The sequence below is a fragment of the Nerophis ophidion genome, linkage group LG17, assembly GCF_033978795.1.
Source record: "Nerophis ophidion isolate RoL-2023_Sa linkage group LG17, RoL_Noph_v1.0, whole genome shotgun sequence".
Lineage (NCBI taxonomy): Eukaryota > Metazoa > Chordata > Actinopteri > Syngnathiformes > Syngnathidae > Nerophis > Nerophis ophidion.
Window position 1 is genome coordinate 45,004,002 of NC_084627.1, and position 15,000 is coordinate 45,019,001.

A 15,000-nucleotide genomic window follows, 5' to 3' on the forward strand; every position below is an offset into this window, starting at 1 on the left:
AATGAGACAATGAAAAAGGAGGATTACTTCCAAATTCTACATACAAAATTTGGAACATAGCATCATAGTTTTATGATCCAACTCAAAGGTGTCAAACTCAAAATCAGGCTTGATTTTATTAGGCCCTCGACAGCCTGGACATAATATGTATCAATAAAGTACTGTAACTTTTCTTATTAAATGTATTATTTCTTTCTTAAAAAAGATGTACACCACATAATCACAAATCATGTTAACTGAAATATTGTCTAATTATGCAAAAATTTATGCCAAAAAACATTTTTTGAAATAGAAAAAAATACTAATAACGATTTGAAAGCAAGTTATCCATCAAATTGTGCAATGTAAAAATAGCCATAGATTTCATAGCAAAAGTTGTGAAATTTACTTTGGTTTTTACAGTATTTTTTCTCTAAATTTAAGAAAAAAAAAAGTACTTTTTTTTATTGTAATAAACTTTGGTGTCGGCCCTGCGATGAGGTGGCGACTTGTCCAGGGCGTACCCCGCCTTCCGCCCGATTGTAGCTGAGATAGGCACCAGCGCCCCCCCGCGACCCCAAAAGGGAATAAGCGGTAGAAAATGGATGGATGGATGAAAGCAAGTTATCCATCAAATTGTGCAATTTAAAAATAGCAATAGATTTCATAGTAAAATTTGTGGAATTTACTTTGGTTTTTACTGAATTTTTTCTCTAAATTTAAGAAAAAAACTGTACTTTTTTTTTTTATTGTAATAAACTTTGGTGTCGGCCCTGCGATGAGGTGGCGACTTGTCCGGGGCGTACCCCGCCTTCCGCCCGATTGTAGCTGAAATAGGCACCAGCGCCCCCCGCTGCCCCAAAAGGGAATAAGCGGTAGAAAATGGATGGATGGAAACTTTAGTGTTGTTTTGACATTTACAGTAATACACAGAAAAATCTACACTTGTTGATTTGCGGTAAAACAAAAAACACAAAAAAGCTGGCAGCTCAGGTACTAAAATTTTATTATAAAATTAAATTTTTTAAAGTAATGAATCATACATAAATTTTACAGTAAAATTCTGGCAAATGAGCTGCCTTTTTTTTTTTTAACCATAAAATCAGCAGTACTATTTTTTAATTTACGGTAATAGACACTAAATATTGAGGTGAAATTATTGCAATTTACTATAATTTTTTAACATTTTAGTTTTAAAAAAATCAACTTATAAAATGCATTAAAAATTGTGTAATAATAGAATTGAGTATCCAACATAAATTTATTAAGGCCATGTTAGATGTGGATACTGCCCTCTAGTGGTCGGATGTCATCACTGTGAAAATGACGAATGCATGTTGGGACTTGTAGTTTGAGACTTGTAGTTTATAGAACCAGTGGTTTTTGGTCTGGGCCAGCTAGGCCTTCTCTGCTGGCCTAACATAACCAGAAATCATGATCATAATTAAAGGTAAAATTCATTTTTAATTTACGTTCCCTAAATATATTATGTATTCACATACTCTTCATATATATGAATATTTCTAAAATGGAATTTTTTCCTATGTAGAATGGAATTTCTACCTGTGTAAAATGAAAATTTTACCTTTCTAAAATGGAATTTTTCCTAGGCAAAAAATGATATTTTCACCTATGTAAAATGGAATTTTTACCTATGTAAAATGCAATTTCTATCTGTGTAAAATGGAATATTTACTTATGTAAAATAGAATTTTTACCTTGAAAAACATTTTTTTTCCACCTATTTAAAATTGAATTTTAACCTAAGTAAAATGGCATTTTTTTACCTATGTGAAATAAAAATTTTACCTATGTAAAATATAATGTTTACCTAGGCAAAATTGTTTTTTTGAATTTATGTTAAATGGAATTTCTACCTGTATAAAATAGATTTTTTTTTATCAATGTAAAATTGAATTTTTACCTATTTAAAATGTAATTTTTACCTACTTAAAATGTAATTTTTACCTAGGCCAAATACATTTTTTTCACCTATTTAAAATAGAATTTTTACCTGTGTAAAATGGAATTTTTACTTAGGTAAAATTTCATTTTTACCTATGTGAAATTAATTTTTTACCTTTGCAAAATTGAATTTTTACCGAGGCAAAATTGAATTTTTTTTTACCTATGTTAAAAGGAATTTCTACCTGTATAAAATTGATTTTTTTTTATCTATGTAAAATGTAATTTTTACCTAGGCGAAATAGATTTTTTTCACCTATTTAAAATAAATGTTTACCTGTGGAAAATGGAATTTTTACTTAGGTAAAATTTTATTTTTACCTATGTGAAATTTATTTTTTACCTATGGAAAATGGAATTTTTACCGAGGCAAAATTTATTTTTGTACCTATGTTAAATGGAATTTCTACCTGTATAAAATGGATTTTTTTTATCTATGTAAAATGTTATTTTCACCCATGTAAAATGTAATTTTTACCTAGGCGAAATTGATTTTTTTTCACCTATTTAAGATAGAATTTTTACCTGTGTAAAATGGAATTTTTACCTGTGTAAAATTTTATTTTTACCTAGGTGAAATTAATTTTTTACCTATGTAAAATGGAATTTTTACCTAGGCGAAATTGATTTTTTTTAACCTATGTAAAATATAATTTTTTTACCAGTGTAAAAAGGAATTTGTACCTAGGTAAAATTTTATTTTTTACCTATGTGAAATAATTTTTTTATCTAAGTAAAATTGAAGTTTTACCTTGGCAAAATTGATTTTTTTGTACCTAAGTTAAATAAAATTTCTACCTGTATAAAATGTATTTTTTAAAATCTATGTAAAATGTAATTTTTATCTGTGTAAAATGGAATTTTTACCTGTGTATAATTGAATTTTTACCTAGGTAAAATTTTATTTTTACCTATGTAAAATTAATTTTTTACCTATGTAAAGCGTAATTTTTACCTAGGGGAAATTGATTTTTTTCACCTATTTAAAAGAGAATTTTTACCTGTGTAAAATGGAATTTTTACTTAGGTAAAATTTTATTTTTACCTAAGTGAAATTAATTTTTTACCTATGCAAAATTGAATTTTTACCTAGGCAAAATTTATTTTTTGTACCTATGTTAAATAGACTTTCTACCTGTATAAAATGGATTTTTTTTTTCATCTATGTAAAATGTAATTTTTACCTGTGTAGGATGTAATTTTTACCTAGGGAAAAATTTATTTTTACCTATGTGAAATTAATTTTTTACCTATGTAAAATGGACTTTTTACCTAGGTGAAATTGATTTTTTTAACCTATGTAGAATATAATTTTTACCTGTGTAAAATTTTATTTTTTACCTAGGTAAAATTTTAATTTTTACCTAGGTGAAATTAATTTTTTTATCTATGTAAAATGGAATTTTTACCTAGGTAAAATTTATTTTTTTACCTATGTAAAATGGAATTTTTATTTTTAGTGCTAACATTTTTAGCTAATTGTACTCTTTTTTTTTTTTTTTTTTTCCCTCTAATTCCCCAGCCATACACAGTCTTTAACTTGGTAACTATTATCACTATAATGTAGCTAAGGATCATCATGTGTAATATAGTGCGGAAGTGGGCTTCACCTGAATGGATTCTGCTTTGAGGAAGAATTTGGGCACCAGGGCTGGAATGTTGGCCTGGTAGAAGATGGTGTGTGTGACACGCTGCAACAAAGGCTCCACCGGCGTCACACTCTGCATGACCACGCCGCTGCCTAAGAAACTGTGGTTGAAGCGCATGAACACCAGTCCTGGTCCCACCTGTGACACAAAGACCATACATTCTGTGGGATCACATGCAGATGCCAATAAAATGTTTTTTATTTCCACCTTCTTGTACCTGTCTTGCAACAACATGCAGATCCAACACGGACCAATGGCGTCCAAACACATAGAGAGCATGTTCCACAAGCATCTGAGAACAATGGTTGTTGGGGATCTTCTCTGGTGCCCACTCAGCCTGGAATAAAACACACACACTTATACAACATACAGTACCATGTAGGGTGGTCCCAATACCAATATTTTGGTATTTCGATTCTTTTCAAAAACATTTTTTATATTCTAAATAATAGCCACCCTTTGCTCGGATTACTGCTTTGCACACTTTTGGCATTCTCTCCATGAGCTTCAAGCACACCTGTGAAGTGAAAACCATTTCAGGTGACTACTCGTTGAAGCTCATGGAGAGAATGCCAAGAGTGTGCAAAGTAGTAATCAGAGCAAAGGGTGGCTATTTTTGAAGAAACTAGAAAATGAAACATGTTTTCAGTTATTTCACCTTTTTCTGTTAAGTACATAACTCCACGTGTTCATTCCTAGTTTTGATGTGACAATCTAAAATGTAAATAGTCGTGAAAATAAAGAAAACACATTGAATGAGAGGGTGTTTCCAAACTTTTGGCCTATACTATATATAAAAATATATATATAATTTTTTTTTTTTTGACTATATATAGATATTTTTTTATTATCATTATTATTTGTATTATTTTTTATATATATATATATATATATATATATATATATATATATATATATATATAGTAAAAAACACAACAAAAAATAATGTATATATATATAAAAAAAAGAAAAAAATATTTACATACATATTTTCGTACTATATATATATATTTGTACTATATATATATATATATTTATATATATATATATATATTTATTTTTTGACTATATATAGATATGTTTTTATTAATATTATTATTTAAATTATTAAATGTTTTTATGTATATATATATATAGTACAAAAAAACAACAAAAATTTACATATAAAAAACAGAAAAAATATTTACATAGATGTTTTTGTACTATATATATATATATATATATACATACACAAAAAAAATATATATATATATATATATATTTGTACTATATATATATATATATAAATATATATATAAATATTTTTTGGGACTATACATGGATATTTTTTTATTATTATTATTATTTAAATACATTTTTTGTATGTATATATATATATATATATATATAGTACAAAAAACAACAAAAAATATATATAAAAAAAGAAAAAAATATTTACATACATATTTTTTGTACTATATATATATATATACAAAAAAATATATATATATTTTTTTGTACAATATATGTCAGGCTTGGACTTGGGTTGTTTTCCCGAGGTGCGAAGCGAATGGAGTGGAAACGGCATGAAGGTAGGTACATAATTTATTTACTGATAAACTAAAACAGGAACAAACAAAAAGCGCTCACAATGGAGGTACAAAACTTGGGCTGTGAAACAAAAGACTAGCACAATGGCTATAAACAACAAACATGAAACAAAACACTTGTGCTATGGCATGAATGACAAAAACGTACGTGGACAAAATGAACAGCATAGCAAGGCATGAAACAGATAATCGAGGGTGTGAATGAGGTGATGTTGCCAGGCTGACTACCTGGTAACTGTGGCTTAAATAATGAACATAAGTGAAAACAGGTGTGAGACAAGACAGGTGAACTGATTGGTCGTCGTGGTAACAAAACAGGGAGTGACAAAAAAAGGAACTTAGAGTTCCAAAGGTCAAAAGCACCTGGTATCCCTAGGCAGTCTCCCATCCAAGTACTAACCAGGCCAGATACTGCTTAGCTTTGAGAACAGATGAGATTGGGGATGCTCAGGGTAGTATGGCCATACAAAACTCATGATCAGACATGACAGATGAAAACTAAATCAGTTGGCATGGTAACAAGACAAACAAGGAAATGCAAAAAAGAACTAAATGTCCAAAAAACTAAACATAGCATGACCAAAACAAAACATGAACCATAGGCGTGACAATATATATATAAATATGAATATATTTTTTTACATATATATATATATATATAAATATATATATATATATATATATATTAGGTGGGGCGTGCCTCAGGGGTCAACTCTAGGTCCTTTTTTTATTTATTTTATACATGCTTCCACTCGAAGGTGTCATCAGAACGGATCCAGATGACTCCGAGCCAATTGATGCCATTTTTAATTGTACTCTAGATCAGTGGTCTCCAACCTTTTTGTACCCGCGGACCGGTCAACGCTTAATAATTAGTCCTGCGGCACGGGGGGGCGGTCCTTTTTTTTTCTTTTGTTTTTTTTTCTTCTTCGTCATGAAAAAGGGACGTTTTTGTCATGAAAAAGGGATTTTTTTGTGGTTAGTGCACTATTTGTAAGTGTATATTGTGTTTTTATGTTGATTTAATTAAAAAAGAAAAAAAAAAATATATATATATATATATATATATATATATATATATATATATATATATATATATATATATTTTTTTTTTTTTTTTTTTTTCTTATTTCTTCTGCGGCCCGGTACCAATCGGGCCACGACCCGGTGGTTGGAGACCCCTGCTCTTGATTAACCAACCAAAACAAAACAGATGGTTATGTAAATACATTATATATGTATATATATATATATATATATATATATATATATATATATATATACACACACATATATATATATATATATATATACACACACATACATACATATATATATATATATATTTTTTTTTTATTTTTTTATTTTTTTTTTCTAAGGCTATTGTGGTAACAGAAATTGAACAAAGGCTCTTCTGAAAAAGACAATGAACATACCTTCCAATAATGTCGCACAAACGCCCAGCGGTCCATGTTGGTGTAGCGCAGGTCTGCTCCGCTGAGGATACTCGCCGTGTGCAGGTGAGACAGGTGAGACAGGTCTGCTGCGTTCTCAGGTATCTCCTGTGAAAGAGGGGCATCCACCGCTTTAGCACAACAACGCTCACTGGCCACTGTGGGTGATATAGTCCCAATATTTGTGCCTTTACCTTTCACAATGACAACAATGGGACATTTATGCATTGGGAACAAACAAAACCCAAATTTTTTTAAGTTTCGACAAGTGAAGTGAATTATATTTATATAGCGCTTTTCTCAAGTGACTCAAAGCGCTTTACATAGTGAAACCCAATATCTAAGTTACATTAGAACCAGTGTGGGTGGCACTGGGAGCAGGTGGGTAAAGTGTCTTGCCCAAGGACACAACGGCAGTGACTAGGATGGCAGAAGCGGGAATCGAACCTGCAACCCTGAAATTGCTGACACGGCCGAACTATGCCACCCTGTTCTAATAATTTTGCACGCCAGTGTATATCTGGTGATTATGTATGATATTGATGGGCCAGAATCAAATTGTTATGTACGAATAATGGGGCAAGACATCAGAAGCTTTGCTTCCTCCTGCTCTTTTTCAAACACACAATATGTTACTTTTATACATTTTATTTTAATCTTAGTCTTCTTTTTTTTTTTTTTTTTTACAAATTAATTTTTTCTTAATCCGTATCCATTTTTTAATCCTTTCATCGTCATTGTGTTTTTCTTTTTGAGTTGTGAAGGTGAGGAGTAAATTTGGTTTTATGTCTAAAATAAACAAATACATATTTTTAAAAGAAAAAAAAACAATAAAATAGAATAGAATAGAATGGACTTTATTGTCATTATATTTGCATATAACGAGATTAAGGATTTCAATTTATGGTGCGGTAGTGGGAACAAATATGGGTTAAAAATAAATAACTCAAGAGGTAACAAAGGAAAAAATAAAAATTGAAATAAACAGACTACTCTCCAATAAAAATAGTAAACAATCCTGTACAATATACAAAACACTATAAAAAATTAAAAAAATACTGTACAATATACAGAACAAGACAAGAGTACCAAAGTAATAAATAACAATCAGTGTCGGACGTATTGCACTCGAAGGGTAGTATTGCACAGTAGGGTATTAGGGCAGGATATTGCATAGGGGTGATTTATTATTATTATAAGTTAGAGTTCAACATGGTGACAGCTGTCTCTGAGCCCGTTTGTTCTGGCTCTGATGCACCTGTAGCGCCTGCCTGATAGTAGCAGGTCGAACAGGTGGAAGCCAGGGTGTGTGATGCTTTTACTCTGTTGAGGTAACGGGAGTTGTATAAATCCTTTAGGGAAGGGAGGGGGCAGCCGATTATCTTTTGTGCAGACTTTATGACCCTCTGAATCGCCTGTTTGTCTGCTTCAGTGCAGCTGGCGTACCACACTGTTATGCAGTACGTCAGCAGGCTCTCGACAGCCGAGCGATAGAAGGTCACCCTCAGCTGTTCCTCCAGTCTGTTCTTCCTCTGCACCCTCAGGAAGGGGAGTCTCCGCTGGGCCTTCCGGATGACCGCAGTTGTATTTTGGGTCGAGGAAAAGTCAGCAGATATGAGGGTGCCGAGGAACTTGAAGGAGCTGACTCTCTCCACCTGTTGATGTAGAGGGGGGGGGAGGGTGTCTGCAGTGTTTTTCCTGAAGTCAAAGATGAGTTCCTTGGTTTTTGTGGTGTTCAGTGGCAGATTATTCACTGAACACCACGTTGATAGTTTCAGGACCTCATCTCTGCATGCAGACTCATCCCCCCCAGTAATGGGACCCACCACCGTCGTGTCATCGGCGAATTTGATGACGGTGTTCTCCGAGTGGGCTGGACTACAGTCAAGGGTGTAGAGCAGGGGTGCCCACACTTTTTCTGCAGGCGAGCTACTTTTCAATTGACCAACTCGAGGGGATCTACCTCATTTATATATATCATTTATATTTATGTATTTATGAAAGAGACATTTTTGTAAACAAGTTAAATGTGTTTAATGATAATACAAGCATGTGTAACACATATAGATGTCTTTCTTTCACAAAGACAAGAATATAAGTTGGTGTATTACCTGATTCTGATGACTTGCATTGATTGGAATCAGACAGTAATGATGATAACGCCCACATTTTCAAATGGAGGAGGAAAAAAAGTTGTCCTTTCTGTACAATACCACATGAAAGTGGTTGGTTTTTGGCATCTAATTCATCCAGCTTCCATACACTTTACAAGAAAAACATTGGCGGCAAATTCCGTAGCTTGCTTGATTGACATTCACGGCACCCGAGGGTCTTGTGAGATGACGCTGGCTGCTGCCAGTTCATTATTATGAAAAACTGACCGAGAAGAAGGCGAGAAACACTTTTTATTTCAACAGACTTTCGCGCCGTCCCTTCCGTCAAAACTCTAAAGGCCGACTGCACATTTCCTATCTTCACAATAAAAGCCCTGCTTCATGCTGCCTGCGCTAACAAAATAAGAGTCTCGGAAAGCTGGCGTGCACAAATGATGTGCACGCCAGCTTTCTGAGGGATCGCTTGTGCACGCCAGTTTTCCGAGACTCTGTATTTAGTTAGCGCAGGCAGCATGAAGCAGGGCTTTTATTGTGAAGATAGGAAATGTGCAGTCGGCCTTTAGAGTTTTGACGGAAGGTACAGCGCGAGAGTCTGTTGAAATAAAAAGTGTTTCTCGCCTTCCTCTCGGTCATATTTTCATAATAATGATCTTGCAGCAGCCAGCGTCATCTCACAAGACCCTCCGGTACCGCGAATGTCATTTAAGTGACGTCTTGGTGAAGATTGATGATCACTAATTTTTAGGTCTATTTTTTTTAAAAGCCTGGCTGGAGATCGACTGACACACCCCCCGCGGTCGACTGGTAGCTCGCGATCGACGTAATGGGCACCCCTGGTGTAGAGGGAATACAGCAAAATGCTCAGCACACAGCTCTGTGGAGAGCCGATGCTTAGTGTGCGGGGGGAGGGGAGATGGGGGCCGAGGTTTACTGTCTGAGGTCGGTTGGTCAGGAAGTCCTTAACCCAAAAACAGGTGGGTGAGTGGAGGCCCTCACAGTGTCTGCTCAGCCATATTCTGGCCCTCGGACACATGGAATTAGGGACCTCTGTTATGGCCCAAAGTAGACACAGATAGCGATTTTACGCACGAGAAATAAAAATGTAGCAAAATATCGGATGTATCTGCATCTCGTTTAATATCCTCATAGAAATATAATATAGGTGGTTGCATGTATGCACACCATACCACACCTTACTCAATAAAAATAAGTCAGAGGTTTTATTTATCAAGAGTATTTACTATTTTTGGCCACTGTAACATTGCAGTTTGAACAGTCACACTGTGTTTAAAGAAGGAAAATAAAACACTGTACTTTAATCAGCCGATTATGTGGCGTACCACTAAATAGAGTCTGAGTACTACTAGTGGTACATGTAATAAAGTTCGAGAATCGTTGCTCTTAATAAATAAGCGATGGCTGGTTTCAGTTTCGATTATGTCGACAAGCACTTATGCCGACGTCAGTCAGCAAGTCTGAGAGGACTTGGGACTTAAGCAGGTTTCAGGGTACTTTGTGCATTAACAGCCCAGACACTGACCTGTATGTGCGCGTTGACAAAATGTTCCGTTCGGCCGCGATAGACCCACTCGCCCTTGGTGATCTCCTGCTGTTCCGGAACAGTCCAATGAGGCTCTTCTCTGTCGCAGTGAAACCACAGCAGGATTTGACCGTTAACTTCACAGCTGGGCCAGGTGGTCACTTTAGCAAAATCCGGCACTAAAAGGCAGAGTGTGTGCAAATTAAAAAACACAATCACACAACTTGGACCTTTAATCTCGTTATATGCAAATATAATGACAATAAAGTCCATTCTATTCTATTCTATGTAATATCATATTACGAATGGTTTCTTTACAATAAGGCAATAAAATACATTTTTTGTTAAGGTTTGTTAATTTTTTACTTTTTAAGGTCAATGCAAGTGTTTTATATATGTATATATATATATGTATATATATATATATATATATATATATATATATATATATATATATATATATATATATATATATATATATGGACACCGTACTAAGAAAATAAAAGCAACATCAAATAGTTTTCTCCTTCATTGTATATTTAAAATTGGGGACAAGTGTCTCCAATATTGTCCACACCTGTCTCCATCCAAACACAGCCATGCGCTCTTAAGCGCACGCCGGTAAGCCATGGAAAATGACGTTGAAACCTCTCAAGGCCTTAGTGTCCACATGCGTGGACAGCACCTTTTAGCTCTTATTTCCAAAACTGTACTGAATTGGGGTCTTATGGCCACTTATGTGGACACTTATACTGCCATCTGGTGGTGTCAGAAGAGTATAACATACAAGAAATCTGCGTTCAAAAGACTCCGGCTTATTAGTGATTCCTAAAGCCCAAAAAAAGTCTGCGGGCTAAAGAGCGTTTTCCGTTCGGGCTCCAGTACTCTGGAATGCCCTCCCGGTAACAGTTCGAGATGCTACCTCAGTAGAAGCATTTAAGTCTCACCTTAAAACTCATCTGTATACTCTAGCCTTTAAATAGACCTCCTTTTTAGACCAGTTGATCTGCCGCTTCTTTTTTCTCCTATGTCCCCCCCCTCCCTTGTGAAGGTAGTCCGGTCCGATGACCATGGATGAAGTACTGGCTGTCCAGAGTCGGGACCCAGGATGGACCGCTCGCCTATGTATCGGTTGGGGACATCTCTACGCTGCTTATCCGCCTCCGCTTGGGATGGTTTCCTGTGGACGGGACTTTCGCTGCTGTCTTGGATCCGCTTTGAACTCAACTCTCGCGGCTGTGTTGGAGCCACTATGGATTGAACTTTCACAGTATCATGTTAGACCCGCTCGACATCCATTGCTTTCGGTCCCCAAGAGGGGGGGGGGGGTTGCCCACATCTGAGGTCCTCTCCAAGGTTTCTCATAGTCAGCATTGTCACTGGCGTCCCACTGGATGTGAATTCTCCCTGCCCACTGGGTGTGAGTTTTCCTTGCCCTCATGTGGGTTCTTCCGAGGATGTTGTAGTCGTAATGATTTGTGCAGTCCTTTGAGACATTTGTGATTTGGGGCTATATAAATAAACATTGATTCATTGATTGAACTAAATGCGCGCATTTTTAAGTAAGAGCAACATTTTTAGAGTATAATAAGTCTCATTCTTTTTTTATAACATTGTTATTCTGAAGCTAACCAACAATAAATAAAAAACTTCTTACCATTAATGCGACTTCTTGAACAGGTGCGGTAGAAACCGGATGGATGGATTAAAATGCATGAGAATGTTTTATATTTTGAACGTTATTTTTGACACTGTGATTACCAGAGGAATTATTCATTACTCACCGTAATAAGCAATGTCCACTAAAATGTATCTGAGAGCCAGATTCAGTCATCAAAAGCACCCCTGCTCTAGTCCATTAACAAGTAAAAAGTCAAGGTCGGTCACGGCATGTTCTTTCCGCAGATGTTGGTCAATTTTTTTAGGACATTACGGCAAGTGACGAGGTCGATCCGCGGTTGTCATGGTTAAATTGGAGAATTGAATCACCTTTTAAGTCCTTGTGTTCTTTGATGTTTTTTAACTTTTTTTTTCTGTGGACCAGCATGAGTACCTTTTTCAGCGTAGGGTATTTTCTCACATTTGCCGTCGTTGCCCCGAAACTGCCATCCATGAAATGGACACTCGATGCAGCTTCCCACGACACGTCCACCCACAGCCAGGTTGGCACCCAGGTGTGGGCAGTAGGCGTCCACGACGTAGGCCTTCCCGTCCTCGCCTCGAAACACCGCCAGCTGCTCACCTGTGAGAACATTTGAACGACTCATCAGTCTCACTGAGCCGCAGATGCAAGGTTGTCATTTGCGAGCCGTTCTTACCGGCGTGTATCAGTAAATTGGAATATGTCAATTAAAGTGATTTATTTTAGGAGTTCAATTAAGATAAACAAATAGAGATGGGTATCGAATTCAATACTTTTAAAGGTTCTGACCAAACTGGGTACTGATTCACGTAAAATCAAATGGTGCCATATTTTCTTTTGATATCTTTGTTGCAGGTGATGTCAGGTCCCTTTACAAAATGCAGCACCGGCTCAAACACTTGGCCGGGAAACAGGCAGTCAAACACCGGACTGCCTCAGGATAATGTTTCAATGCAAGATAAGAAGCCCACGAAAGTACAGTAAGGCTCCACTTAGCTTTCGTCCTCTCCAAGGTTCTCATAGTCATCATTGTCACCGACGTCCCACTGGGTGTGAGTTTTCCTTGCCCTTATGTGGGCCTACCGAGGATGTCGTAGTGGTTTGTGCAGCCCTTTGAGACACTAGTGATTTAGGGCTATATAAGTAAACATTGATTGATTGATATATATATATATATATATACTGTATATATATATACATACATACATATACATATATATACACATACATGTATGTATGCATGTATATATATATATATTGTACATATATATATATATACATACATACATATACATATATATACACATGCATGTATGTATGCATGCATGTATATATATATATATATATATATATATATATATATACTGTACATATATATATATACATACATACATATACATATATATACACATACATGTATGTATGCATGTATATATATATATATATATATATATATATATATATAGTATATATACATGCATACATACATGTATGTGTATATATATGTATATATATATATATATATATAAATACATACATACATACATATATCTGTATGTATGTAGGTATATGTATATAAATACATATATATATATATATATATATATTTATACTGTACACGCATATATATATATACATACATACATACATATACACATACATGTATGTGTATATATATATATATATATATATATATATATGTATATGTATATGTATATATATATATATATATATATATATATGTATATATATGCTATAAAATGCTATAATTGCATATTTCAAATGAAATTAGGAAATAAAAGGACTATTTTACTTGTATATGCAGAAGTAGGGTTATATTTTGTCTGTATTTCCAGACATAGTTGTGCCTCATCACTACAACTATATGGAGCTCAACACTTGGCTGACCTGCAGTGATCATGTTGCCTCAAAATTAGAAGATGTGCGGCTATACGGAGGAAACAGAATCCACTCAGGGTATAACTGGAAATACTAAATATAGTGCGAAAAGACTTCCACTTCAAAACAATTCTTAGATGAGAAATGAGGGGGGGTGTCATTAAAGTCCACACATGTATACAAAAAGTTACACAATTTTCTTACTGTTTTTTTAATTGGCCAATATCATATCGTAAATTTACAATAAATTCATTATTAATAAAATTGATTTAGCAAGACTGTCAAAGCTAACCCTCTAACGCATGCTATTAATCACAAAATATGTTGCATTAATCGTGTATGTACACAGATTTTATACCCAGATATTACAACTCTACCAAGTTCAGCACAAATAAATAATATGCATTCAAATGAGTCATTAGGGTCCTTCGCAAAGGACTCCACAGGAGTCCTTTGCCATGGGCCAAGGACCCTATTGAAACTGGTGCGGTTTATTATCATTCCACACCTATGCGCTGTAATTTGAGCCCCTTAACATGCTTCAAAACTCACCAATTTTGACACACACATCGATCTGGCATGCCTTCCCAACTTATTAGGCAGCCAAACCAGAAAAATCAAAATTGCGCGCTAGCGCCCCCTAGGAAGGAAAGTAAAACAGACTGCTTGTAACTTCCGTTAGGAATGTCGTACAGACATGAAACAAAAACTGTCACGTAGGTCTAACCTAGACCTAGATTTCATAATTTTACCTTCTAGGGCAAAAATCAACCAAAATTTTGAAAAAACCCCTTCAAAGCTAAATTTTCGCAAAAAATGCTATTTTTGCCTCTTTGAGCTGAAATTTGACCCCCTTAAAATGCTTCAAAACTCACCAAACTTGGCACACACATCAGGACTGGCAAAAATTGCGATCTAATAAAAAAAACCAAATCCCAATACTCAAAATTTCGCTCTAGCGCAATTTTTGAATAAAACACAGCAAACACTGCTCCTAGGAAGAAAACACAAACAAAATTGCTTGTAACTTCCAGTAGGAATGCCAGAAAGACATGAAACAAAAACTTCTATGTAGGACTCACTTAGACCTACATTTAGATAATTGACATCCTTCGGCAAAAATCAACAGGAAGTTAAAAATTACCCCTTCAAAATAAAAGTTTTGTAAA

The 15,000-nt window shown here is 34.7% G+C and overlaps 1 protein-coding gene across 2 annotated transcripts in view; it reads right to left on the reverse strand.

The window, feature by feature from the left end:
- zgc:92275 (cholesterol 7-desaturase nvd) overlaps positions 1–15,000 on the reverse strand; it is a 43,876-nt gene that overhangs the window by 21,772 nt on the left and 7,104 nt on the right. For both annotated transcript variants that reach the window (XM_061877038.1, XM_061877037.1), the window contains exons 2-6: positions 12,344–12,532; positions 10,291–10,469; positions 6,619–6,744; positions 3,811–3,930; positions 3,555–3,731 (exon numbers count right to left, since the gene is read on the reverse strand). In XM_061877038.1, the coding sequence (XP_061733022.1) occupies positions 3,555–3,731; positions 3,811–3,930; positions 6,619–6,744; positions 10,291–10,469; positions 12,344–12,532 (791 nt within the window). The remainder of the gene's footprint in view (positions 1–3,554; positions 3,732–3,810; positions 3,931–6,618; positions 6,745–10,290; positions 10,470–12,343; positions 12,533–15,000) is intronic.